Source organism: Panthera onca, chromosome D2, assembly GCF_046562875.1.
Source record: "Panthera onca isolate mPanOnc1 chromosome D2, mPanOnc1 haplotype 2, whole genome shotgun sequence".
Classification (NCBI taxonomy): domain Eukaryota; kingdom Metazoa; phylum Chordata; class Mammalia; order Carnivora; family Felidae; genus Panthera; species Panthera onca.
Window position 1 is genome coordinate 74,027,922 of NC_138349.1, and position 27,787 is coordinate 74,055,708.

The following is a 27,787-nucleotide window of genomic DNA, read 5'->3' on the forward strand; positions in this document are numbered from 1 at the left end:
AATGTTGGTTTGGATAGTCACCCCTTACGTGTCTTAAGTAGTAAAACAAAGCCCCTGGAGTGTCTGATGAGGTGCTTTAAAGTGGGGAGATCCCGTGTGCCTTCACTTCCCCCGACACTACAGTGTGCCTGCCCTACACGGGGAGCTCACGACAGCTGTTTCCTTATGTCACATAGAGCTGTGGGTTAGAAAGGGAAGATGTGTGTGCGCTTGATGATCAATTTCCCCAAAAAATAAAAAAAATTAAAAAAAAAAAGAAAGGAAGGAAGGAAGAAAATTGACTCGCTTCTTAGCACACATGAGAATGCTTCCTTTCCCTTGGATGGGACGACTGCGGAATAAGTTCTGTCGTGCAGCAGCTTTGTGAACATTCCAGAAGCTGCCAGCCTCCCAGCCTCCTCTAAGTGGGGGTCGGTCTCGTGGCCGTCCTTTCTGGCCAAGCTGCCCAGTGGCCCAGGTGCGGGGCTGTGGGGACCCAGCTGGTGCAGACGCGATGTGATGCACACTCCAGCACTGCGGCCACGGGCTGGGCGACTAAGTTGAGCCATGCGCTGTGGTGTTTTATGCCAGAAAGTCGTATTTTTAGAAAGGGAGGAATTCACGTGATTCCTCCAAGCAGCTTGCTCTTCCTACGTTTGGCTCCAAAGGGGAGAGTGCGTACCCACGGAAGTGGCAGATAGGTTTTTCCTGCTAGCCCAGGGTAATTGCCCACAAAACAAGTGATACCACCCCCTCTTCGGACGAGTAAACCATAAGCCTAATGATGATTAGTTGCCTCCGACCAAAAGTCTGCTCCCTGCGGTTTTGCACCCACGTGCGTCTTTACCCATGGCTTTTGGCCCTACAACTGGGCTCAGGTCCTGATGCACCAAAAGAAGAGAGGAATATACAGGATTTGAGTTTTTCATTCATGTGACCCTGAATCTGGACCAAATCAAAGAAAGGTCTACCACTGACCTCGTGTAGTGCTTGCCTCCCTCTCTCTGTATCATATAGTGCATTTTTCACCACTCAGCTGACCCCTAATCATTCACTGTTTTACATTTTAAAAAAGTGTGTTTTTTTTTTATGTTTATTTTTGAGAGAGAGAGAGAGAGAGACAGAGCCCAAGCAGGGGAGGGGCAGAGAGAGAGGGAGACACAGAATCCAAAGCAGTCTCCAGGCTCTGAGCTGTCAGCACAGAGCCTGACGTGGGGCTTAAACCCACCAACTGAGGTCGTGACCGGAGCCGAAGTCGGACGCTTAACCGCCTGAGCTTCCCAGTTGCCCCACTGTTCTGCATTTTTTAAGATGTTCTCTTTCTGTTTGCACATCTTTATTTTTCATAAGGTAAGAGGGGACGTGTCTCTGGTCCTGTTTCTTCGAAGAACCTTCAGCTTCTAAAGCATCTAAAAGTGTTTGCTATATTGTAGATGTGTCATAGAGATCTGACCAGCACAACTGTATTCCTGCTTTTTGTGGTTAGATACGAGAGGGTCTCTCGTATCTGCCAACTTTATGTTACCTGATGGAATCTCTCCTATAAGAGGTACCCTCCTTTTCACCAGCAGACTTCCTGTTCACTCCTCTGCCAACAACATTTAAAGTCGGAGGAATCTAACGGCTGAAAAAGCGTTGAACATTGTGTATGTTGAATACTTGATCCCCCCATTAATATCCTGGGGAAAGGAATCTGCTTTTTTTTTTTTTTTAACGTTTATTTATTTTTGAGACAGAGAGAGACAGAGCATGAACGGGGGAGGGTCAGAGAGAGGGAGACACAGAATCTGAAACAGACTCCAGGCTCTGAGCTGTCAGCACAGAGCCCGACGTGGGGTTCGAACTCACGGACTGTGAGATCATGACCTGAGCCGAAGTCGGACGCTTAACTGACTGAGCCACCCAGGCGCCCCGGAATCTGCTTTTTAAGCTGTCCAGTTTTTAAAAGACCACAGGCTATCAGTCATCCCGTGAATTAGACATTGTGGCTGGTTCATGTTTGCTTGGTTGCAGTTTTTCATTTTGTACTCCTGAATTTTATCCTGAAAACTCCTTTCTGCAAAGCAGTACTGAATGCTGATTCCTTGTTACACGTGTGGCCCAGGTTGGAAGTCACCTGATAGAGATCCTCAGGGGGGCCCTTCCCGCCTCATTCTTGCTTTATGTGGTTTCTAACCTGGAGCGTTGGGGATGAATGGAAAAGAGACTGATGACAAATTAAGCGTTTGTTGGGGGGCTGCTGCTGTTAACTTCAGTATTCTCGGTTTTCCCCTGAGGGTCTGCAAAAGGGATTTAGCAAACGTATCCAAAGAGACATCTAAGATGAGAATTCTCTTGTCCAAACAGAAAGACCATAAGCACAACACCCCGAGAGTGTGGGAAGCAGCAGTGAGAGGAAGCCGTATGATAACTGGTTTGAGGCTTTAAACATTTCGGTAACATTTAAATAAATTGGAAAATAGTCCTCTGATAAAATCTGACTTTTTTGCACCAGGGGTAGATTTGAAAAGTCGTGGAAACACTTATAAGACTTAACAGTTGCACAGCATTAGTGTCGCTATGGGCTTAACTCAGACTGATTTATTGCACGCTGGCCAGGTGAGGAATAAAGGAGTAATTCACATTCTCATTGCTCAACTCTTAGGGACTTTGGGGAAGCCCAGCCTTGCTTTTGACCTAGTGATTAGCTTGAATTCAGCAGACTCATTATATTGCTAATTTCATCTCCATTGAAGGATAAAACAGACATGGAAGTAATTAATTATAGTTAGACGTTAATGGTAAAATGAATTAGCCTCGAAAGTTATTTTGTGATCATGTGAACTCATTTCCCCATGATGGAAGTTTGGTTACATTTTGCACATGTATTTTAATTTTTTTTTTTTAATGTTTGTATTAGAGAGAGAGAGACAGAGTGTGAGCAGGGGAGGGGCAGAGAGAGAGGGAGACACAGAATCCAAAGCAGGATGCGGGGCTCAAACACGGGAACTGCGAGATCATGGCCTGAGCAGAAGTCAGACACTTAACTGGCTGAGCCCCCCAGGCGCCCCATATGTATTTGTAATCTGTTGGGCAGGTACCCCTGTAAATTGCTCCAAAAGAGATGCTTTTCTGGAATAACATTGAGAGTAAAGGTCCGGTCTGCCTCTAGTCTGCCTGTAACAGCCTGTAGGACTGCTTTCCTCCTGGGCGATGATGCTCAGAGCCTTGTGTGGCAGTGGGGTTCACCACTTGAGAGGCTTTGCTGGGTTCCAGAGTTAGAGGGAGAGAGAAGATAGAGCCCGAGGGATCAAGCATCTCTTAAAGAACCCTGTAAATGGATCGTTATAGTAGAATACCAATTAAGATTGCTTTCAGCCACAGTAAACAAAAGTTGCAGTTTGTAATGGTTTAAATTGACGGGGTGGGGGGTGCGGTTTTTCTCCCATGATAAAGGTCTGCCTGTGAGCGGTTGCTGGCGTAGGGCTGGCTGCTCTACGTGGCTGGTCCCTTCATCCCAGGCTGTTTCCATCCTCATGCAAGGCCCTCAGAGTCACAAGACGGGCCCTGAGCTCCAGACACGCTGCTGGTGGTCCAAGCAGGAGGAAACAAAGGTTTCCCTCCAGCAGATTCCCACTCAGATCTCATTAGTCAGAGCCATGTCGTGGGGTCACTCCTGGCTTCTGGGGTGGCAGGGAAAGGAAATGCGCAGCTTCGCCGGACCTCTGGGTCCCGGGTGCCTTGTGGCTGTCACAACAACATGTGTCCGCTGCTGTGGGAGCCTATGTGGGGACCAGTGCCCGAGGGGCTCGGGGGCAGGTCAGAAACAGGTAAGGGAGCAGCAGCGTGTGCAAAATCACGTAAGTGTAAAGGGCACGGGGTGTCCTGAGAACGTCTCCGGGTTCACTTCGATCCAGCCGTGACCAAGCAGTGAGGCTGGACACACGGGCACCAAGTGCTCACGGGAGGGACCTGAATTTTAGCCCTTTTTGTGGTGAGAAATGGCAGTGTGGGGGGATGGGCAGGGTAGGAGAAAAGCCAGGAGGAGCTGTTCCTACGGGGGACAGATGATAAAGGCCTCATCTAAGATATCATGGTGGTGATAGAGAAAAAGGAGTAAATTAGAGAAAGTCTTCCCAAGTCAATGGCTCTTGGTGTCCACTTGGATGTTAAGAGTGAGGGCTTACTCTAAGGCAGCTGGTGGGTGGACAGTGGAGGTGATCTCCAGCCTGGAGAAGGCAGGTCGGGGGGCGGGGGGTGCTGACCAGCCCGTGTGTACGTTGGGTTAGTGGCAGCTGTGGGGCGTGGCCAGCTGGGTGGGAATGGGGGGGGGGGCTGGGTTTGATGAAGAGAGGTGGGGGCCTGGAGTGTATACGGATGAGGGCCTTGGTGTAGGGGGCGGGGGGGGGGGCGGTGCACATAAGTACTAGTTGAACTTAAATGGCTGGATGGGATTTCGGGGGTGAGGGAAGGGCCCACCCCCCGTGCGCTGACTGGAATTCTTGTCTGTGTGAATTCAGTCTTGCTCTTGCTTCCCTCGTGTGCCATTTTCTCTGACGAGCTCCTATTTTTGGTACCGGGCTTTTCCCAGAGTGACTTCCCTTTAAACTCCGTGCTTCCTCCCTTACTGTGCTTCTCCTTCCTTATCTTATCCTCGGTACCTGTTGTGACCCGTTTACAGAAGGCAGAAGAGGCGTGAATGGAGACCTGGATTTCTTCAATGGGTGTGGGCTGCCCCATGGGTCTTAGAGCAGGTGGGCAGGGGTAGCTAACATTGGCTCCCCCCTGCACCCCTGCTGCCTGGGTGTGATGTGGCTGAGTCCATATACGGACCCCGCAACTATAGCCTCCTCTCCAGACAGGGCGTGGTTTAAGCTCACCTGGCCCCCCCACCCCCACCAGTCATGCTCAGGGTAGAATATTTAGAACGTGGAGGGATGTGCACCCTACTGGCGAAGCAGCTCTTCCCGGCGCTTAGGCGCGCGGCCGTGAACACGACAGACGAGACCCCGGTCTCCGTTTTGGTTAGGGAGGCGGTCGGCACGTGATGGGGTTGGTGCCACAGGAAACTGCCAGCAGGGTAGGGGGCGTCGGTGTCTGGAAGGGGACGGAGCTACTTTAGAGAGGGTGACCTGAAAGCCTTCTCTTGCGGTAGTGACGCTGAGGCTGAGGCCAGCAGGAGGGGGAGGTACCGGTCCTGGAAGACTGGGGAACAGCACGTGCAAAGGCTCTGAGGTCAGAGCTTGAACTTGCCGAAGAGTCGATCCAGGGCCGGGGTGTCCACAGGGTCATATGTGAGGGGGATGGTAGGAGGAAATTTGGTTACAGATAGGAGCGAAATCCTGTAGAGCCTTTATGAAACAGCAAGGAATGTAGGATCTCATTCTCTTTCTGGTACTTGCCGTGAAAAGGCGTTGGAGCATTTTAATCTAACGAGGTGATGTGGTATAATTTGCACTGTTAAAAGACACAGTGTTGTACTGGGTTGATGGTGCCCACCCCCCCCCCTCAAATTTATGGTCATATCCTAACCCCTGTAACTGGTAACCATAACCTTCTTTGGAAAAGGGTCCTTGCAGTTGTAATGAAGAATCTGGAGATGAGATCATCTGTTTTATTTGGATGGGCCCTGGATACAGTGACATCACATGTCCTGAAATGAGACAGAAAATGAGAAGGTGCAGAGGGGAGGCCGTGTGGAGCGGGAGGCGGAGACTGGAGTGATGTGGCCACAAGCCAAGGAAGCCACCTTCCTCGAAGCCTGGAGCCACCAGAGGCTGGAAGAGGCGAGGAAGGACTCTCTCCCCTAGAGCCTGTGGAGGGTGGAGGGCCCCGCCCCCACCTTGGTTTCAGGCTTCTGGCCCGCAGAACAGTGACACAACACATTTCTGCAGTTTTAAGCCACCCGTGGGTGGTAATTTGTGGCGGCAGCCACGGGAAACTAACACAAGGGTCTCCTGTGCGTGAGAGGGTGGAGGACGGGCTCCTGGGGGGGGGGGGGCGGCTGTGAAAGTCACACAGGAAAGAAATCACGTGGCTTGGGTCAACAGGTGTGGCAATGATAAAGAGTGCTCTGATTTAGAACCTCTTCTGGAAGTAGAACCAGCAGGATGTGCTGGGGACAGGGAGAGAAGAATCTTTAAAAATCTAGCTGGTACTTGGCCTGAAGAACTAAACAGATACTAATGCTGTTGCTTGAAATGAGAACCACCAGGGGGCATGTGGGCCTGGGTTCCATGGTGACAGGTGATGGTGGGACGGGGGTGGGCGGGGGGGAGGCCCTCAGCATGTTGTAATCAAGAAATCTTTTGCGGACATGGTAATTTTGAGGTGCCTATGCTACATTCCAGATGGGATGTTGTCTTTGTTTTTAATGTTTGTTTATTTTTCAGAGAGAGAAACAGAGCATGAGCGGGGGAGGGGCAGAGAGAGAGGGGGAGACAGAGAATCCGAAGCGGGCTCCGGGCTCTGAGATGTCAGCACAGAGCCCGATGCGGGGCTCGAACTCACAAACCGTGAGATCATGACCTGGGCCGATGTTGGACGCTTAACCGACTGAGCCACCCAGGCGCCTCAAGAGGGCCCAGATGGGATTTTGAATTGGATGTTTGGCCTGAATTTGGAGCTCAGGAAACAGGTGAAGGCAAGTACATTTGGGAGTCATCAAATATAGGTCACTGGTTCTCAGCCCTAACTGGTGACTCTTGGGGATCTTTGAAAAGAAAAAAAAAAGATAACCGATACCCGCAGTCCATCCTAGAGCAGTTGAAAGGAAATTTCAATGGTATTTAAGACATCTCCCGGTGAAGTCAATGCCCTGCCAGGGTTGAGGGGCCACAGGTGTAAATGGTGTTGAAAGCCATAGGTCTGGATGCGATTGCCCAGGGCGGAGCTGCCTAAAATGGAAGATGCTGCTAACAGGCCACAGGTCGGCTAGCCTCTGATCCCGTTGAGCTCTCCGGGGGGTGGGCAGAGGTTTAGGGTTAGCACCATGTTTCTCTTTTTGTGGGCCCTGAGGCAGAAGACACAGGAAAGGGAGTGAGTGTAGATAGAGGGGATTTTGAGGGCCCTAAGGTGGCAGGCCCACCGAGGAGAAGGGACCAGGGGAGGGAACTGGGAAGAGTCTGGACACACTGGGAGACAGCCAGGGAGAGTCTGTGTGTCTCAGACCGAGGGAGAAAGTGTCTCAAGGTGGAGGAGAAGCGGGTTTGGTCACATGGTGCTTAGAAACTGCAGAACATGAGGGTAGAATTAATTTTAGGATTTTTCTTCCTTTTTTTTTTTTTTTTTTTTTTTATGTTTACTTACTGTGAGAGAGACAGAGCGAGCAGGGGAAGGTCAGGGAGAGAGCGAAGGAATCCCAAGCAGGCCCCACGCTGTCAGCGCAGAGCCCTACGCGGGGCTCGAACCCGTGAACCGTGAGCTCGTGACCTGAGCCGAAACCAAGAGGCAGACACTTAACCGACTGAGCCACCCAGATGCCCCAATTTTAGGATTTTTCAAACCACCGGTGCCCTTGAGAAGGCAGACCTGACTCACCGGAGCGGCTTGGATAAAAACTCCGATCGAGCCAGTTGAAGGGAAGTGCGTTTTGAGCCTGCAAATCTCCCCGCCAAACCTGGAGCAGCCGGTGAGGCCTCGCTCTCTCTGCTTTCTCCACCCAAACTCCATCCCAGCCATGAGCTAGAGACTTTTATTCCAAACGACTTTGTTGCACCAAATGTTTAATCTTGTGGAATGTGGTACCCGAGTCCCCTTATTAACCTGTCAGTGTTATAAACGAGATGTCATCTGCGCCTCTGTTCCTTTCATTTAAGTCTTTCTCGTCGAAATAGGACTTTGCTGCAGATGAAATCCTCTCGGTACTTCCCAGGGGCACGTGTGATTGTTTGGCTTCTGCGGGTCCTTTCTCCCGAGCCAGGGTGTTCTAGCTTCACGAATCAGAGCCTCTGCAATCGCTCGTGGAAACAAACGGTCTTGTCAGACCCGTCGCCTGGTGCACAGTCGGGGCTCAGCCAACATTAGTTGAAGTTTAGGGCTCAAGTGAGCCCGTGGCAGAGCACACTGCCCAGCGGAGAGCAGGGTGAGCACTGTGAGGTCCCTTGAGAGGAGGGTGTCCGTGCCGTGGCGGATGGGGGAGTGTCTGCCCTTCACGGGACCCACCGCCTTCCCTACCCTGCTGCCCCTCAGTGATCCCATAAACACCAGTGCCAGATGCTGATGGGGAGGGCGGCTTTGCCTTTTCGGTGCTGGCCGCCAGCTCTCCTTTCCTCCGGTGCTGTGCCCTCCATCCTCGTGTGCCATGCTAGTTTCACAGGATGATGGACGTCCGGCTCAGCCTGTGTGTTGTGTTTGCTCCCTGGGCGGCGCCCCTCCAGCCTGGCAGATGGGCCTGGGCTCCTCCAAGAATTCTGTCCCACATGCAGGAGCAGACAGCTGGCTTGCTTTAAACCCCAGAGCATGGGGCTCCTGGATGGCTCAGGTCGAATGTCCGACTTAGGCTCAGGTCAGGATCTCGTGGTTCATGGGTTCAAGCCTCACGTCGGGCTCTGTGCCGACAGCTCAGAGCCTGGAGCCTGCTTCTGATTCTGTGTCTCCCTCTCTCTCTGCCCCTCCTCCTCCTTTTTCTCTCTCTCTCTCTCTTGCTCTCAAAAATAAATAAACATTAAAAAGTTATTTAAAAAAATTTTTTTTTTAAACCCACAATTTACTCCCCTCTATCTGGTCAGCCCCTGGACTTGTGGGTCGCTGGGGGCCCAGGAGTTCGTGCCCTGAAAGAACAACGTGAGGTTTCGGCTCCTCCGTCCAAGGAGATTATGGAATTGTTCTAGGTTTAGAGGGCATTAAACTAAGAAATCACACTTGGCCGGATTGTAGTGTGTGTTACGTGCCACACTTCTGGGTTCTAAATCTTCTGTTATACTTGGAGTGCTGTCTGTAAGAAGCGAGATTCCAAGGCATGAAGAAAGTCTAGAACTCTCTCGGAGGTCGTCTAGATGAAAAGCTGTCCTTACGTCCGCATTTCAAAGCCTCCACTTTTTTTACTTTTTATGATCGGTTATTACAAAATTCGTACAAAATTAGAGAATTGTATACCGAGGACTCCATATACCCACAGGCCAGCTGTCCACCCGCTCAATTCTACCACCCACGCCTCATCCGTCCCACGTGCCTCCCCCACCTTCTTTTCATGTTTTCCTGGCGTATTAGTAAATTTTGGCAAGGCGGTGCTGTGGTGACGGCCCCCCCCCCCCAATCTCCTGGCTTACGGTAACAAAGGTCCATGCCCTGGGTGGGTGCAAGTGACCCTGCTCCCCACCTTTCTACTCTGGGGCTAAGGCAGGAAACTGAGTCTGTGAAGGGAAAACGGCTATTTTGAGTCGCCGCCCGGGCAGCGATGACCCTGCTCACACCCAGGGTCTGGACATTTAAATAAGGACCTGAGCTGCGGATTCCTGCCCCGTGTTCCCACGTTGCTTTTCCTGGGGCAGCTTTGAAAATAACCGCTCAGAGTCGAGCCCATAAAAATTAGGGACCTCCTCCCCAACCATCTGGTAAGTAACAGGTGCTTGCTGGCCTGCTGTCTACCCCAGCCTCCCCCAAGACCTAGGATGAAGGAACGCCCTTCCCCTGGCTTAGCCCCCTGCCCCCCTACCATGCCCTCCCCCCTCCCGTATCTGGGATCTGTAAGTCATAAATCTTGTGACTTCCTTCCTTTTGGGTTAGTGGGTTGAAACTGCACAGGGTTGAATGACCCTGTGTTTTTTCTCTTCCCCCAAGTAAGATCTCCGATGCTGAGGGAGCTGCCTCATATGGGTGGCTGGTGCGTCCTCAGTCAGCAAATCATAATCTGCATATTCTGAATTTAACACACCAGCTACAGCTACGGGCCTCCCAGCACAAAGGCCCCACTCACGGTTGCTCCTGAAGGGGAGCCTGCACTGACTGGGCCATAACCCAGCACCCAGAGCAGCAAGATTCCCTAGAAGGAAAGGCCTGTCCATTGTCAGACACTCAGAAGGAAAAAAATGTTGTATTTTAATACCTGGAGAACGCGATAGCTCTCTTTTCAAGGAATCTGCACTCCAGAGGCCGGGAGTTAGCCTGCCAAGTTGCTAATTAGGACTGCTGGAGGGAAAGTTAGTTATCATTTGAAAGACTCTAACGGGGAATCTACTTTCCTAAGTCTATCTCAGCAGGTACTTCCATAGCTAGACCAGAGAGTCTATTAATTAGCATAAGGAGTACTTAGAGGTACTTTTTACAAGTTAAGAGTGGTGGTGTGAATTTATGTGGATTAACTAGAGAAGTCGTTCATCTCCCCGGGCCTGAAGCGGGCATAAAATCTTCATACACCAGGCAAATGGGTGTCCCTGACGGTGGTAGTCAAGGCCTAGGACTCTGTCCTGTTCTGTGCTCTGCCACGTAAGGAAGGAACTGAGGATTTTGTCACCTGATTTGACTAGAAAGTAGTTGAATCCGGCTTCAAGAAGAGCGTTCCATCTGACCTTTCAACGAACTACTCGTTCAACTACCTAATGTAGAGAGTTTGAATTGCCCTCAGCCTACAACGCGTTGTGTGACTGTTTTGTGCCTCTTTTTTGTTGTAATGCACCACACTTAGTAGAGGAGTTTTGTGGGCGGGGACCTGGAGTTTTCACCTACCTTTGATCGTTGGAATCTGCTGGTATCTCCTCTTGGAAATGTGACTGGTTAATGGCCACCGTATTGGGTCAGTTTACAATGGAGGGAATGAGAACCTGAAAGGGAGTCTTTGGATTTTTCTGTTGGGCGGGGAGAGGCGGGTCATTAGTAGCCTCCCAAACTACGGAGCGGCCACAAAGTTCCAATATCAAATTGTTCCCTAAGTGCTGTTGTTAGGTCTTCAATCCTTATGAGGGACTGCTTCAACCATTGCTGCGAAAGATGTCTGGAAGGATGTGAGGAGAATTAAAATGTGTACAGAGAACAGAGGTGAGAAAAGAGAACTTCAAACTAGTGTGCCTAGGAACAGTACAGCCACCTGGAAGAGTGTAGGTATTGTCGAGATCATTCCATTAGCTATCTCTTTCAGCATCGGAAGAGGAGTTTAACTTCCCTGGACTTCATATGCACCCGCATCTGTGCTCGTTGCTCTATGTGGGTTATTTTATGAGGGGAGGAAGTATTATTCATATTTGACAGATGAGGAAACTAAGGCATCAAGTTTCTCAGGGTCACACAGCTCGTAAGAAGCAGAGCCTGGATTTCAGTTAGGAAATCCGATTCCTCTTCCCCTAAGCACCACTTAGTTGACAAGTGTGGTATTGCAAACGACTTTTTTTGTTTGCACCTTCCACCCCGTGTTCTCAAAGTTCAAGAGCCTTCAAGTCTTTACAGTCTGATGAAAAAGAAAAAGAACAACGTTTACTTTGTTCCAGGAGGCTCTCCCTCCAAAAGGTGTAGAGATTTTCCCATCAAGGCCATTTTCCCATGGACACCTGTTTCCCTCCCAGACTCCCTAGAACCCTTGGGACATTACTGTTTTGAGTCCCTGTAAAGGGAAGAGTGGAAATGTGGTTTGATTCAGCAGGTGTCTAGGGCTCCCCCCCCCCCGCCCCCCTTCACACCACATGCGAGTTTAGGACATACTTTGGCTTCTTCTAGTCTGGAGTTAAGCTTTGGGCCGGGCTAGGATCTCCATCCGTAATGTGATGGGTGGGAAGCGGGATTTCAGCACCAAGTAAATGGCGTGTCTTCTCCTTGTCACCCCGCACTTTTTCCATTACCTTTTGAGCCAGTCTTCCACAGGGCAAGGTGCCCAACTCTTTCGGGGGGAAAGAAATCCTGAGTTGCCTGCACAGCATACTGGGTTGGGGGGACGGAGGGAAGCCAACAGCATGAATTGTGAAAGCTTGTTGTAAAAGTATATCACTGGGAAGCCTTTCCAGTGTAATCACTTTTAAACCTCGTGGTAGTCATGGCTGCAGGATAATCATGTCCAACCCGAAGGCAAACCCGAGGGAAGTGGCAGGGGTGGGGGGGACACTGCTTCAGTTTCTACATCAGGAAGCCTTGTCTAAAATATTGGGGCTTTAGGAAAAACTAGACCCTGCTGTTCCTTTGCCTTCTTCAGCTTCACTGTGTTGTCCTGCTGACAGAAATCCCTAAGAAATGGTCAGGAACGAGTGAGAGGGGACAATAAAAATAAATAATAAAAAACACCAACAAGAGTATATATAATGTGTGATTCTTCAGCTGTGCCACTTTCAAGAACGATCAGACTTTGAGTCAGTGTTAACTCTTCCTACCAATGTCCCAGCGGTGGAAGGGTGGGGCCGTGGGTGACAGGCAGGTGGGAGCCTGGGCGCGTGCAGGTGTGCTGGCCCCCGGTACAAGGGCTGGGGGGGGGAGCATGATAAGCAGCAGCTGGCATGGGGACGCCAGGGCACGACCATGGCAATGCCCCCGCTGGGCAGGTGCTAATGTCTGCGAGCATTATGTGGCTTGCATTCGCAGTGAGGATCGGATAAGCCCTCTTTTGCTCTTCTCATGGAATTGGGACCGGACAGATCAGAGATGACCTGGAGATTTCATTTAGGTTAGACCAAAGGCCGAAAGAAATCTTGGGAGTAACCCCAAGACAAAGGCAACAAATTAGAATTAGAAAACCCAAGTCTGAGGTGAATGGAGGATCCAGGATGTGTTCTCCTCCGCCCCCCATAGCCTGGGGCCACTGGATCACCTGGGCAGGGCGGGAGAGTTTCTGGAAGCCCAGGGTTGGGTTAGCCCAAGCCCTGCGGTCATTGTCTTAGGTCTATCTCAGAGTATTCTTCTCTTTGAAGTATCCACGGATTTCTCCAGCTTTTATTTCCCATGTAATCCGCTGTCACCCCTTTCTATTTTCCATTCGTCCTCCTCACCACAGCCCCGAGGGCCAGATTGAAAAGATCCGGTAAACGCAGGGTTCAGATCTGCCTCCCTCACATGCTCGCAGTTAGAACTAATTGCATAGTCTCTTTTCTGTAAAAGAGGGACTTGCGTGCTTATCTCCAAGGGCTGGTATGAAGATTAAAGGAGATGGTGTTTATAAATCGCCCAGCATGGTGCCTGGGGCTCACACACCAAGCACTTCTCTCTGGAACACTCTGCCCAGGTCTGCAAGGGCAACCCAGAATTAACAAGTAACAAACCTGGGGAGAACTTAAAGGTTCTAGGAGTTCAGTGCACAGAAGTTAGTTTCTTCATGGACCATGTTCTCTGACTTTTTCCCAAAATGCTCTCTGGCACGTCTCTCTGTTCCTCTATCCATACCACTGCATCTTCCTGGTTTGGTTACTAGAATAGGCCCCTCAGGCTTGGCACTGCTCTGGGCATGCCTTTCCAGAACTAGGCTCCTGCTTTGCTGTCCTGTATTATTTCTTTTCAATTTGATGCTTTGATCTCTTGGGGCCTTGCTGATCCAGAAGGAACCACCCTTCGCAGGGTTAACCAATTTTAGATAATAAAGGGCTTCTCTGTGAGCACACCTTTCATATACAGCCCAACCAGTCGAGAGCCCACACCCCTAAGCACCTCCTTTCTGGGGCTCTCACCCTCCAAGCTACTGTCCTGCTGCCCTAGTGACCCCGGGGCCAGATGCTAGACAACTAGGGCCAGCCTCTGTGCTCCCACATCCACTGACATTATTCAGACCAGCCAATCCTAAGCCTGCTTACCCTGCCTTTCCCCTTTCCTGGGGAAAACCCAAGAAATGTGACTGTTTGGGATTCTGGGAAAGCTGTACTAAAAAGGTGACATAATTTGGTTATAATCTCATGGTGGGTGGTGGGTCATGTGACCTAACAAAGCCCTTCAAAGGCACTGCTCAACAGATGGGACAATTGAACAAGCTGGAGTTTGGGAAGGTAGAGATTATCACCTGATTTTTTTTTCCACAGGGAGCAGGTGTAATTATGTTGATAAGCAAAAATGCCCTTGGCCGATTGTTCCCTGTGCCTCCACTAGGGTAACTTACAGCATCTTCCTGCAAGGGTTCCCGCATTATAACCAAACAATGTGACTGGCCTTGTCAGCACCTGGACAAAGTTAGGCTCACGAGGGAAGACGGTGGATCGGAAGCCGGGCTGTCCACCAGGTGCTCACCTGCTCATCAGCAGTGGCCGGAAAGAGGATGGGTCGTTTGAAAATGTTATGGAGCATGCTCACTTCTGTCTCCTAACTACAGTTTTATGAAGCCAGGCTTGTGAGAATTATGCAGAGGGCAGTGTGAGAGAAGACATGACAGGGGCACAGGCCTTTAAAAATGAGGGAGAAACAGTTCTAGAAATAGGAAAAAAGAAACACATCAAAGAATCATTGTAATTTGAAATCTAGAGCTTAAAAGGTTAGGTAAGAAATCGCAAAACTAAATAGTCAAACAGTGCTCGGGAGAATGTATAGCAGTGAAACAGGATCAAGGAGAGTCAGGTATTAGGATTATTAGTTTGGAGGGGGTAAAATGTTTTAGAGTCCCAGGAAACTGGTGATGCTTCAGAAAGAAAGTATCCATAACAGGAATTCCTAAATTGGCCAAACTACTTAAAGTTTAAAATGAGAAAATTTAAGGGGGTGCCTGGGTGGCTCAGTCGGTTCAGCATCCGACTTTGGCTCAGGTCATGATCTCATGGTTCATGAGTTCAAGTCCCGCATTGGGCTCTGTGCTGATGGCTCAGAGCCTGGAACTGCTTCAGATTCTGTGTTTCCCTCTCTTTGCTCCTTCCCCACTTGTGCTCTGTCTTTCTCTCTCTCAAAAATGGATAAACATCAAAGAAACTAAAATACAATGAGAAAATTAACTATTTTGCAGTTGGGTAATAACAGGTAGAAAACTACGAAAAACTGCGTATTCAATCAGAATCATCAAAAACCAAACGGAGTTGTTTATATGTGAACAGATTATATGTTGACTCTAGAATGCCATGAGGGAAAAAATGGCAGTATCATCAGCCAAGTAAACAAAAAGCCAGACACATATAAAAGTGAGCCCAGGTGGAAGGGCCCGAGGGAAGCCAGTTCTCACCTGGAAGTCCCAGTCCCTGCATACTCGTGCCAGAAAAGGAGTTAGGTTATGCCAGCACCACCTAGGAACCGGGTGTGTCAACCCCCAGGAATGGCCTCTGCTGGGAGCTGGTAGATTCTTCGTGCAGTGTAGGATTTATTCTTAGGTTTCTGCTAATAAGCTTTCTTCTGAGCTGGAAACGTGAGTAGCGCACAAGGTGAGAAGGGAATGTCGGTGATCACAAGATCACAACTCACCACTGTGTGCTGCTCTTACCAAGGACCGGAGTACCCCAACGAAGCTGCTTTTGACCTGGAGCTTTGGCCGAGGAGACTTCGCCTTCACTGTCATTTTTTTTGAAACTTTCGCAACGAAAATGTACTTGTGCATTGAGTAAGTGATCATTTTTACTTAAACTATTACCTGATATGTATATTATAAATACTCTCTCTATATATATTATACATTCTTGGGACTATAACCAATCCTCTGGGCCACTGGACAGCCTGTCTTATTTAACCGGTGTCTCTGCAGGTATATGTTTGTTTACAGACAGGGATTCCACACAGGTTATCGACATGTAAGCTTAACAGTGGAATGGGAAGATAAGAATTTTAGTGAACCTTTTTCTGTGCTTCTATCCCTGATATTAGTTATTGCTAATATCTGGGATATTAACACTCTGCTTTCCAAGGTCGCCCCTAACTTGTTCTGATTTCGTGTTTTGCTCTCATTTTCTCAGTCCTCTTCTCCATTTCTCCACTGATGATCCTGCCATTTACCCAGGTGGTCCACTGGAATTCGAGAACATGGGGCTCGCCTGGCTTGTGCTCACACTCCATGGCCCTTACAGGTTTTGCGCCGACCTGCCCCTGATACCTGCAGCGTTGCCCAGGCTCCGCGTTCCCCCGCCACCTCGCTGTGCTGTCCTTTGTCCCTGCTGATCACCGTTTCCCTTCCTCCTGCCCTATCCTGAGGCTCACTATCTCATAGGCAGCCCCATGGAGCCACAGGCCAGACATGGCGCCCTTTTGCGGTGATGGCCAACACTGCCTCTTGGTCACCACGAGCTCCTGAGAAATAACGTTAGGACTTGAGTTGACTTTCGAGGCATCATTGACCTTTGTATCGAAATGGATGATACAAATGGAAAGATTGTGGGCTCTACTTATTTATTTATTTATTTTTTTTTGACTTCGAATAAGTTGTCTAAGCTCTCAGAAACTCAAGGGTTCTCGTCTGTAAAGTGTGTATAATAACTCTTGGATTTGAATCTTGTCATGCAATTTGCAATTCTGCATACACTCAGACACACACATGGCAAGTGGCCCTGTTGGAGATTTTGAGCTCACCTACATCCTTTCTAGCACCTCAGTCTCCGCAGGCTGATGGATGTGCGGCAGGGGCCCCTTTGCCCTCGTTACCATTTCTGACTGCTCTTCCACGGTGCTGCCATTTTGGGTTGAAACTCGCATTGCAAAACGTGCAGGGTGCACCCCCCTATGACATTCAGGCCATTTGCTAGGATCCTGTAGTTTTTAAATGCAGTGTGTTGATACAGCCCATCTCTCAGAACGGTCACTCCAAGGTAAAGGATCAGAGCAGTGTCCTAACTGGGAACACCGCTGCCTCTCTCTCTTGGGACGTTAGCAAGAAACCATCTGTGATTGAGTAGAATCAACAAGAAGCATCCGAAAGGTACTAAAAGAACGGGCTACTAAACATAAACAAGAAAAGCATGGCCATTTGCACTGCCAGTGACTTCTCACTTCTCTTCCCTCTTACCATCCGTGCCTCCTTCATTGCATGAAGTGAATGTAGCCCACTGTCAGGTTTTGCCCATATTTCTCTTCAAGTCTGTTTAGATTCCCCTGGAGTCTTCTCTCCCTTGTAAGCAACTTCGGTTATAAGCAACGTAACAGAAGCTGTGCATTCCCTGCCCTGTAGCTACATGGATGGAAGGGATGAACAGAGATTATCCCCATGCGAATCTTTGGAAAACATTGCTGTAAAGCAATGAACTATGAAGACCTATTGTGTGCAAGGTATCTAGAAGTCAACCACTTACTGACTGTGGAGCAAAAATTTACTTCAAGCAAAGTCAACGTGACCAGAAGCCTGTTTGTTGCCACGTAGTGAATTTCTGGCCCTCCCAAATTTGAAGTCACTTACAACCCCAGTGTTAATTGCTCTCGGTGGACTGGATGGTGCTGTGGTTGGGGAACCCGGAGAGCTTCATAGTAGAAAAGGACCTGATTTCCCCATCAGGGGCTCACGGTCTACTGGGAAAGAGATTAACCAATAAGCGAAAGCCAGGACTGCAAATGAATACTTGTTTTAGAGGAGAGGAAACACTGATAATTTATTTCAGTATCTCTACTGGGGTGGATTTCAGAAGTTGAGTTTCTTCTTTTGTAGATCTTTTTTAAGCAGGTGTCAAACTAACTTGATGGAAAATGTAAGTGTTGTACGACATCATACTAAAGAATGTGGGTAAATGACAATATTTATTCTCTGTGCAGGGTCACAAGAGGTAGCAGTAAGCCGTACCTCTCCCAAACACATCTGATAGGTGGGAGGAAGTTGCCTCACGGTGACTTGCTGTAATGAACTGAACAAGAGCCCACAAAGGTTCTCTGTCTTGTACTCCATTCGGGAGGACTTAAATACCAGAAAAACCAGAAGGCCCAGATCCAGCATGGCATAGCCCCAGATTGGATGTTAGCTAGCATAGCGTGACGGTTGTCATGTAAGAGTGGCCAAACGGGAAGCCATATTTACTAGGACACTATCATATGTAGGACTCTCCCCCCTCCATTATACATACACTCCTACGATGCCCAAAAGTACGTGAATAGCCTTCGAAAATTTAAAGAACACCAAATATGTGAGGTTTATTAAAATTTTGCTACATTCTTCATAGTTTATAATGGATTTGAATATAATTATGAGATTTTTAAATACGAACTTTGCTTCATGATTTATCTGGGGGGTTCAGTTGACTGAACTTGAGTAAACTATTCACCACTTCATTAAAATTCAGTAGCACTGAAGGTTGGTTTCCATGTGATGCATTAAGCTGGCTATTGCCAAAGAATTGCCGTGCAGTGGGTTCCCCAATATGGCCTGTACCGAAAGCGTAGAGAATACCAATGAAGTGCAAATTTAACAGTTCGTCTTCCATTAACAAAAAATTATTTATGTAAACACCAGGAGAAGAAACGGGCTTTCAGTAAGCAATCTACATGCTGCTGATTTTAAATCTCTTAGCGGAAACCGATTGCTGGCATAAACACGCATTTACTGCGGAGAGAGACGTAGAGTCTCGCAACGATGATCTCCGTTGCTCGGGGATAATGTTTTAGGGAATGGAGATTCAGTTAACGTTCTAATGAAAAGAGCTGTTGTCATTTGGAAGTGAAAATCACACCCTAACATATTTTAAAACTAGACATTTGTTTACTTTTGTTCCCTACTAGCAGCGAAATCAGGTACTGTGTTAGAGCAGACGGCACAGGAGAGGTGGGCTGCAGGAAACTGATGTGTTCTACTATCTGCAGAACAGATACTTTTTGAAAACACTACCACGACCCATAATACAGTCATGGACTTAAGGGCTTTGGGCGAGTCCCGCTGATGTGCGCCGCCTTCCATCTCCTCCACAAAATCCCTGCCACGGTGGACGCCCTCCCTGGCGTCTCTGTCGGGCTCCGCGGTCTCCTAGCACTTGCACAGGCCCAGAACCAAGTCTGCCATCACTTTCCAGGGGCTTTGTTACGGTTGAGTAAGATGGCCTTTCCAAGAGATCTCTGAGCACGGGAACACCCCTCCCGATGCCTCGCTTCTCTCGTGGCGGTTACTGGCCCCGGTCTCCCGTCGTGTGGCAGCTTTGCTCAGTCCTCAGAGTAAACAGTCACTTCCTCCTGCTTCCTTCTGTGGCGTGAACATCATTTGGCACGCTGGCCCCATCTTTCCTGCTCTTCCCCGGATGCCTCCACCCGTCCCCTTCCCTCTCTGGCGCGCCCCGACCCAGCACGCCACGCCGGGAGCAGTCAGGTGTGCAAAGGCCACATGGCTCTGGGCCCTGAGGCTCAGAACGACTGTTCCTAACGCTTTGGAGAATCTAAGATTCCAGAATGTCGTCACAGAAAAATGGACAGGTGGGTGGACCCACTGCAAACAATTTCAGCAGGTTTCTGGGACTCCCTGGAGTGCCTTCTGGGCCAGCAGATAACCTCCTGACGGTTGTGTTGACATCGTGCGGGGGCAGAACCGGGAAAGCTTCTATCACCCATACCTGGGCCCTACCCCAGCAGGTGCCACAGAGCAGGAAATCGCGGCATCTAGAGCCAAAGGGTTTTCAGAGTTGTTTCTTTTTAAGGGGGAATACGTTTTAGAAATCAGGGTTTGAAAGAACTTTTCGGTCATGACCACACATATGAGGTTTCTTCAGAACCCAGCTCCACAAGAAACTGCGTTTAAAAAAAATTTTTTTTTAATGTTTGTTTATTTTTGAGACAGAGAGAGACAGAGCATGAGCAGGGGAGGGGCAGAGAGAGCGAGGGAGACACAGAATCCGAAGCAGGTTCCAGGCTCGGAGCTGTCAGCACAGAGCCTGACGTGGAGCTCAAACTCATGACCTGTGAGATCATGACCTGAGCCAAAGTCAGACGCTCAACCGACTGAGCCACCCAGGAGCCCCCAAAACTGCGTTTTGTTGGCTTTTTCTTGAACTGACTTGTTGGGGCCTGTTAGGCCTTTCAGGATGAAGTGCTTCTGAAATTTTAAAAACAGGACACAGAGGGGCACCAGAGTGGCTCAGTCAGTTGAGTGTCGGACTTTGGCTGAGGTCACGATCTCGCCGTTCACGGTTTCGAGCCCCATGTCAGGCTCTGTGCTGACAGCTCAGAGCCTGGAGCCTGCTTCGGATTTCTGTGGCTCCCTCGCTCTCTGCCCTTCCCCTTCTCACACTTTGTCTCTCTGTCTCAAAAATAAGTAAACATTTAAAAAAATTTTTTTAAAAACAAACAAAAAAAATAGTACACAGAGCCTCAGCCCCCTGGATTCTCTCTTGCCAGCATTTGTTGGACGAAGAGTCTTTTGAATGGCTTAATTTGGAAATGATTCAAACCTAGTGGAAAGCCAAACAGACCTCTGTTTTGACCATTGGCCCTAATGTGTTTTTTTTCTTTAATGTTTGTTTAAGGGAACTTATGGCATCTTGGAACCTTCAGAAATAACAAAGAGGGAGTAAAGGCTAAAAAAGGTTACAGTTGGGGGCATGGGTGGCTCAGTCGGTTAAGCATCCAACTCTTGGTTTTGGCTCAGGTCGTGATCTCACGGATTGTGGGTTCGAGCCCCGCATCAGGCTCTGCGCTGAGGGTATGGAGCCCGCTTGGGATTCTGTCTCTCTCTCTCTCTCTCTCTCTCTGCTCCTCCCCACCTTGCTCTCTATCTCTCTCTCTCTCTCTCTCAAAAATAAATAAACGTTAAAAATTTTTTTTAAAAGGTTACAGTTTCTGAATATGCCATTTAGCCAGATAATGGAGCAAACTATTTTAAAAGAAACGTTCCATCCCGTGGCTTGGTGTGCTTAAATCTTAATTTTTTCTTCTTTTGTGATGTCTTTATCTTCATGGAGTCTTCTTTGCCTGCCCATAGTTCAGCCGTCCCTGTCAGAACTCTAGTTCTGTGAGCAGTCTGTTTTGGATGCAAGTGTAGACTGGTATCTGGATACTAATGAAGATCCTGGGAGGCAGGGGCGGAGGGGCATATCTCGTGTGTCTTCCCTGCTGGTCTAGGACAACGGGCATCAGCCCCTTCTCACACAGAACCCCTGTCTATTCCAGCCTGACAGCAAATTCAAAACCAGACTCGGATGTGTTGGAAAGAGCTCGTCAGGTTTTATCAAGGGCAATAGCATCCTCTGTTGAATTTTACTGCAGTAAAAATTCTGATGGAGCCTTTAAAGTATCAGACCCTTTGGGGCGCCTGGGCGGCTCAGTCGGTTAAGCGTCCAACTTCAGCTCAGGTCATGATCTCATGGTTCGTGGTTCAAGCCCCGCGTCGGGCTCTGTGCTGATGGCTCAGAGCCTGGAGCCTGCTTCAGGTTCTGTGTCTCCCTCTCTCTGCCCCTCCTCTGCTTGTGTTCTCTCTCTCTCTGTCTCTCTCTCTCAAAAATAAATAAACGTTAAAAAAAAAAGTATCAGACCCGAAGACTGATTCTTTGCCTAGGTTTGAGGGGGCAGGGGTGGGTGGCAGGCACTTGCCATTTACAGATGTGTTTTCCGGCCCCCTCTTCCTTGCAGGTTATGGCCACACTGTGCCCTTGTCAGATGGAGGTAAGGCCTTCTGCATCATCTACTCGGTCATCGGCATCCCGTTCACCCTCCTGTTCCTGACGGCAGTGGTCCAGCGTGTCACCATCCATGTCACCCGCAGGCCTGTCCTCTACTTCCATGTCCGCTGGGGCTTCTCCAAGCAGGTGGTGGCCATCGTCCACGCCGTTCTCCTCGGGTTTGTCACCGTGTCCTGCTTCTTCTTCATCCCGGCGGCCGTGTTCTCCATCCTGGAGGATGACTGGAACTTTCTGGAGTCGTTTTATTTTTGTTTTATTTCCCTGAGCACCATCGGCCTAGGGGATTACGTTCCTGGAGAAGGCTACAATCAAAAATTCAGAGAGCTCTATAAGATTGGGATCACGTGTGAGTAGCCAGGCTCCCAGACTCTACTTTCTTGGCCTCTTTTGCTATTCCCACACCCCTCCTCACCTACCAATGAGGAGTCATTCATAAAAGCCCTGATCTCTTTTTCACTGAGAAATCTGCAAACTCTTTATGCAAAAATCTTACTGCTGAGACTTACTTTTTCCCAGGTACTTAAAACTGCTGATCAGTTTCTTACTAATAACATGACTGATCAATTTCTTACTAATAACATTATAAATTACAGCGTAAAAATGCACCACACAAAATATACTGGATTACCAACTTTTTTTTTTTAATTTTTTTTTTTTAACGTTTATTTATTTTTGAGACAGAGAGAGACAGAGCATGAACAGGGGAGGGGCAGAGAGAGAGGAAGACACAGAATCCGAAACAGGCTCCAGGCTCTGAGCTGTCAGCACAGAGCCCGACGCGGGGCTTGAACTCACGGACCGCGAGATCATGACCTGAGCCGAAGTCAGATGCTTAACCGACCAAGCCACCCAGGCGCCCCTGGATTACCAACTTTTAATTAAAAAAAGAAAAGTTGCTATTTTTATCAAATATTTTAAGTTCCAGAAAACTAGGGCTACAATGTAGCCCATTAGTAATCGATCGTGTTCTTCAATTTACCAGGAAAATCTTAAATTCGGATGGCCAGTGGTTTACAATTTTTAAACGGTTTTTTAAAATTCGGTATGATATGGAAGGGCACCTGAGTGGCTCAGTCAGTTAAGCGTCTGACCAGCTCAAGTCATGATCTCACGGTTCGTGAGTTCGAGCCCTGCGTCAGGCTGTCTGTTGTCGGCACAGAGCAGGCTTCGGATCCTCTGTCCCCCTCTGTCTCTACTCTCCCTCTGCACATTCTCTTCCTCTCTCTTTCTCCCAAGATAAATGAGTAAGAACTTAAAACAAAATTCAGTATGATATGAAGAACTTAGAAATTCTTAATTTTTGTGTGCTCCTTTCCTAGCTTTTGCATCTTGATGTATAACAGTTTGCATTTCTGCTGTCTCAAGATTTTTTCAAGACTTGACTCATGTCCTGTCTCCTAGGAAATCGTAATAGATGCTCTGTCCTGGCCCTGTCTTGTAGTCTTAACCTGACAACATGCTTCGTTGGATTATGTATATTTTCACATCTCCATTAAACCATGGGCTCCCCCAGGACAGAGACTTCCCTCACAAACCCGAATGCTTTGAACAATGCCTGGCTACTATACGAGTTCCATAAATATTCACCAAGTGGTTACAAGGATGATTTCATATTTCCTCCAGTTACCGTAATTATTTTCAGTGCCCACATAATGTTCCATCCCTGGCTATACCATAATCTAACCGTGGCATGGGGGCATTATAAATAACACTACAGTAAATATTTCTGTACGTTTACACTTTTTCTGCTTTGCTGTCTTTCCCAGAAGTGGGATTGACGGCCCAAAGTGAATATGCCTGTCCTGTGACTCACAGAACACAGTGACCCGGTGCTTTCCGAATGGCATTATGAGCTCAGACCGTCCCCAGAATTATGTGGGCGTAACGGTTTCCACTCTCACAGGGTGGTACAGACCCGTAGCATTAGGGAGGGTCTTGCTGCACGTGGTACCTCTGGTAAACATTATCTCAACTTTTTTTTTTTTTTCACCCATCAGGTAAAATATTACCTCCTTGTTTTAATTTAGTTTGTTTATGACTCCGAGAAGTTGAGTGTTTCTGAGATTGCGTTTGCTAGCTCTACTTTTCCCCTGGGTTTATAGTCTTCTCGTAAATTCTGCCCAACTGTCGCACGCCTCAGTTTTTCACGTGACGCTAAATCCTTTCGGATCATCTTCACACTCGTAACAATATGAACCGGGTTTTCTGGAGCCGTCTACATAGCATATGTGCTGACCGGAGCAAAAGAATATTCCAGAGGCATGTTGGGTTGTGGATAGGGCAGAATCCCACAGTTTTTACCTGAAAACCCATGGATATTTTTGCCAGTGCTTGAGCAAGGCTTCACTAAACACTAGATAAAGGAAAAGGAGGGGAATTGTCAATGAGTTCAGCAATGTCATTGCTATTTCTAAAATATACATGCTGTCATCAAAACTTAATAGCCAAATTCTAAAGATGCTAAAACCACATCTCCGTGCATTCTTGAGATAGTCTGCCTCCTCGTTCCCACTATGCCGCTCCTTCTAGCCCGCTCGTTTGTTTTCTGACAGTCCTCGAGCATTACCACTAGGCCATGAAATTGGAATTTTTGTTATTTTTAGTTTTCATTTCCACTTTCCTGTTCCTTTCCATGATGGATTTTTTTTTTTTCTGGAAACCGATTTTAAACGTGTAGGAACTGAGTTAAGAGCACCATTTTCCCCTCACCGAATTCAAAGAACACCACTCAACCTGAATCAGCGGGTTATCTTTTATATCGGAGTAAGAAGCTGGTAGAGTCAACCGGTGAGTGTGGTCCGTGTGGCCCCAAAATAACTGTCCCACAATGGACAGCTTAGTGGGCAGCTGGATCCTGGTCAGGTGCAAATCGCCACACGCCAAGACCTGTTCCCCGTCTGCATCCATTCCTGGAAGGATTTTCAGTTAGCTTACTTCTCTCGCGACACTTCTTATTCGGTAGTGGAAATACTGACATGAGTATTGAGTGCTTAAGAAAGTGTCAGCCTCTGTTCTGAGCTCTCATGACCATCAAAAAGTCTTCTGACGTGTGTCACTGGCTTTTTGAGAGCCGCTGATTATGAGGCCGAGGTGGAGAGCCCTCCCCCGGCACGTTACCCTTGTGTGGCGGGCATTGCAGGATGCCACTTCCCTTTAACGATGCCAGGTCAACCCCATCTTTTTGTTTCCTCAAAAATTACACCCTGGGATCCTGAGCATCCCACGTTTGCACAAGGGTAAGTCATTCTTCATTTTCCTGTGGGTAACCCGTCTTGGAGCCACGGACCTCAGAACGTTCCTAGAAATTCAGAAAGCGGCAATGACTTGATTTCACCCACACGCTTTCCGTGGCGTCCCTTGATTCATCCGTGACTCGATCCCACTGAGACACTGTCTTTTTTTTTTTTTTTTTTTCTCTCACTCAGGTTACCTTCTGCTTGGCCTCATTGCCATGCTGGTAGTTCTGGAAACCTTCTGCGAACTCCACGAGCTGAAAAAATTCAGGAAAATGTTCTACGTGAAGAAGGACAAGGACGAGGATCGAGTACACATCATCGAGCACGACCAGCTGTCCTTCTCGTCCATCGCAGACCAGGCAGCCGGCCCGAAGGAGGACCGGAAGCAGAACGAGCCTTTCGTGGGCCCTCAGTCCTCTGCCCACCCCGATGGCCCCGCAGGCAACTAAGGGCTTTGCCGTGTTGTCCGGGAGCAGCCGGGTGAGGGCAGCGAGCAAGACCCTTTGTCTTGTTTATTTGTATGAGAGCGTAGATACCAAGATGGTATTTGAACAAATACCTACTGTCCAAAATATTTACAAAAAAACAAAAAACAAAAACAAAAAAACACACAAACCCCCCCCAACATAACAGAACAAAGGAAGCTTTTACTCTGGAGGACTGTCTAATATCCGAAGAAATGGGATGTGTACCTATGATTCACATGGGACAAAATTACCTAGACTTTACTAATGGGTAAAGAATACTTGAAGAAGTGAGCTGCGGTGGAGAGAAGTGGATTTTATACTTTTAATTGGGGACTTGGGGATTTGCATTTAAATCGTTTTAGCTGATGGCTAAATAGAACATTTATATTTAAAAGCAAAAAAAAGAGAGAGAGAGAGAGAGAGGCATAGAGATGTGTTTTATAAATAAGTTTATGTGTACCATTCTGCATGTGCCCATCCAAGATCATTATTTTTGTAGAATCTAACTTAAAACTACTATTTATAATGAATAGGTTGCCATTAACTGTGTACAAACAAGTCCAAATATGTTTATATCTTGTACATAGAGGGTTTAGGTCACCAGATCTCAGCATACTTCTTAACCCAAGATTGTAGATACTTTTCCTTTTGATTTCTCTTTATACTGAAGAATCGAGAGTTGCTACAATAAAATAAGGGAAATAGTACACTTAAGAGTGAGTTACTGTCATATTCTACAATAAATGTTTCTACCCTTTGCATTGGAATGATACCAGATGTCTAAAATGTCTGTAAGCGTTTCTCCGGAGGTGGACAAACAATGAAGAATATGATTTGTAAAGGAAGTTATTTTGTTTTGAAAGTGCGTCGTGATTCGTAGTCACCTAGTGCGAAAGCCCAGATCGTGGACACAGAAGCCCCAGATGAACAGATGCTGGCAAATTAATCAGAGAGTTTTTTAAATTTACAAGCTGACATCAATAAAAATCCTAGCTGGTTGCAATCTTTATGCTCTAATGTATCAAGGAAAGCTCTCGTCTATGCAGATAATATGTAAGGACTCCTTTATAGAAACCATTACAGCAACATGTAAGTGATACACACAGAACACTTAAGAATTCCAGAAGAGAGGGGCGCCTGGGTGGCTCAGTGGGTTAAGCATCCAACTTCGGCTCAGGTCGTGATCTCACAGCTCGGGAGTTCAAGCTCCGCGTCGGGCTTTGTGCTGACAGCTCAGAGCCTGGAGTCTGTTTCAGATTCTGTGTCTCCTTTTCTCTCTTCCCCTCCCTCGCTTGTGCGCTCTCTCTCTCTCTCTCTCTCTCTCTCTCTCTCTCTCTCCAAAGTAAACATTAAAACACTTTTTTTGTAGCGAGAATTCTAGAAGAGAAAAAGACCCTGCATGACAACTGATGCCCAGTGACCCCCTCACCTGCATCTTCTCTCCCATGGGTACCTGCCCGGGAGGTGGTGCTCGAGATGTTGATAGAAATCTGTGCCCTGCTCATGAGGCAGCTGAGCAGCGCGTCTTCACCTCGGGGACGTCACTCAGAAACATCTCCGTGACGTGCACCCTGAGCACACAGTTACCAGCCTTGCCCTGCTGGCCGCTGGCCTTACATGAGCAGGGCCTTCTTCATTGTAGGAGATCCCATCTGGCCTCAGAGCAACAAAGCTGTAAGAAGGATGTATCTCGGCTGCAGAGCTTCGGTGATGCTGTCAGTAGACCCCCCCCCCCCCCCCTTTCCAGTGTTCAGTTCCAAACATGTTCTTCTGTTTTTCTGGATCTGGGTGATGCTGGGTGATCCAGTGACTCGTTTCTGTCTGCACCCCATGCTGACCGTGTCCCCATGGTGGAGACTGCCCTTAGACGGGGTTGCTGATCGGTTAAGGAGTGGAATAGAGACTCTTTAGAAAATAGGGACATGCATCAAGGACACGATCGGGTCCGAAAAGTTCGCTGTGACCACAGTGCTTGGTATGGTGCAGGGGTGTTGAAGGATAAAAATTGCAGAAACGGTGCATTTTACACGGGGAGAGTGTCTTTATATTCAATGCGGGAAAAAATAACTCCAGTGCCACCACCGCTTGACTAATCTGAGTGGCGAGTCCAAGCTACAGAGAACGAGAAAGAGCAGAACGGGAAAACTTGGAATCAGGATGCCGTCAAGTAACGAAGTGTCGAGGTCATTTTCAAAGCTTTTATGAAGCTGCAGAGAAGACACCCTTAACGCCCTTCAAATTGCTTTTGTTGTTTCTAATGTGAAGCAGGGGGTTCCAAACGCGGGGAGCAAGTTTTGTCTCCCGCACCCTTTTGGATGCAAACCATAAGGCAGAGTATCTTTTCTATGCTTGTCTTTTGTCCTTGGCCAGTGGGCAGGTGCTGCCCTGTGGTCCTGAAGGCGGAGCGAGCTGTCAATCAGAGAACGGGGGCAGGACAAGCAGCGTGCAGCAGGCCAGCGCGGCACCTGCCGATGCTGACCTTGGAACCCTCTAGCTGGAGGCGAGCGAGGGTGCAGCTGGAAGTGGAAGTGAATACTAGCAGAGACGATTGGGAGTGATGAGCAGAGGATAAGCCCAAGGATCCAGCTCTTGCGCAAGAGTGTTCTAAATTGAGTTCTTAAGAATCTTGGGGCGCCTGGGTGGCTCAGTCGGTTAAGCGTCTGACTCTTGGTTTTGGCTCAGGTCATGATCTCATGGTTCTGGCGTCCAAGCCCTGCATCAGTCTCTGTGCTGACAGCGTTGAGCCTGC

General features: G+C 48.2%; 1 protein-coding gene across 1 annotated transcript in view; it reads left to right on the forward strand.

Annotated features, from left to right (window-relative positions):
- Window positions 1-25,745, forward strand: part of KCNK1 (potassium two pore domain channel subfamily K member 1) — a 52,497-nt gene extending 26,752 nt beyond the window's left edge. Inside the window, exons 2-3 of the mRNA XM_060642838.3 lie at window positions 21,286-21,681; window positions 24,761-25,745. Of these exons, the coding sequence (XP_060498821.1) occupies window positions 21,286-21,681; window positions 24,761-25,020 (656 nt within the window). The 3' untranslated portion in view covers window positions 25,021-25,745. The remainder of the gene's footprint in view (window positions 1-21,285; window positions 21,682-24,760) is intronic.
- The last annotated feature ends 2,042 nt before the right edge of the window (window positions 25,746-27,787 follow it).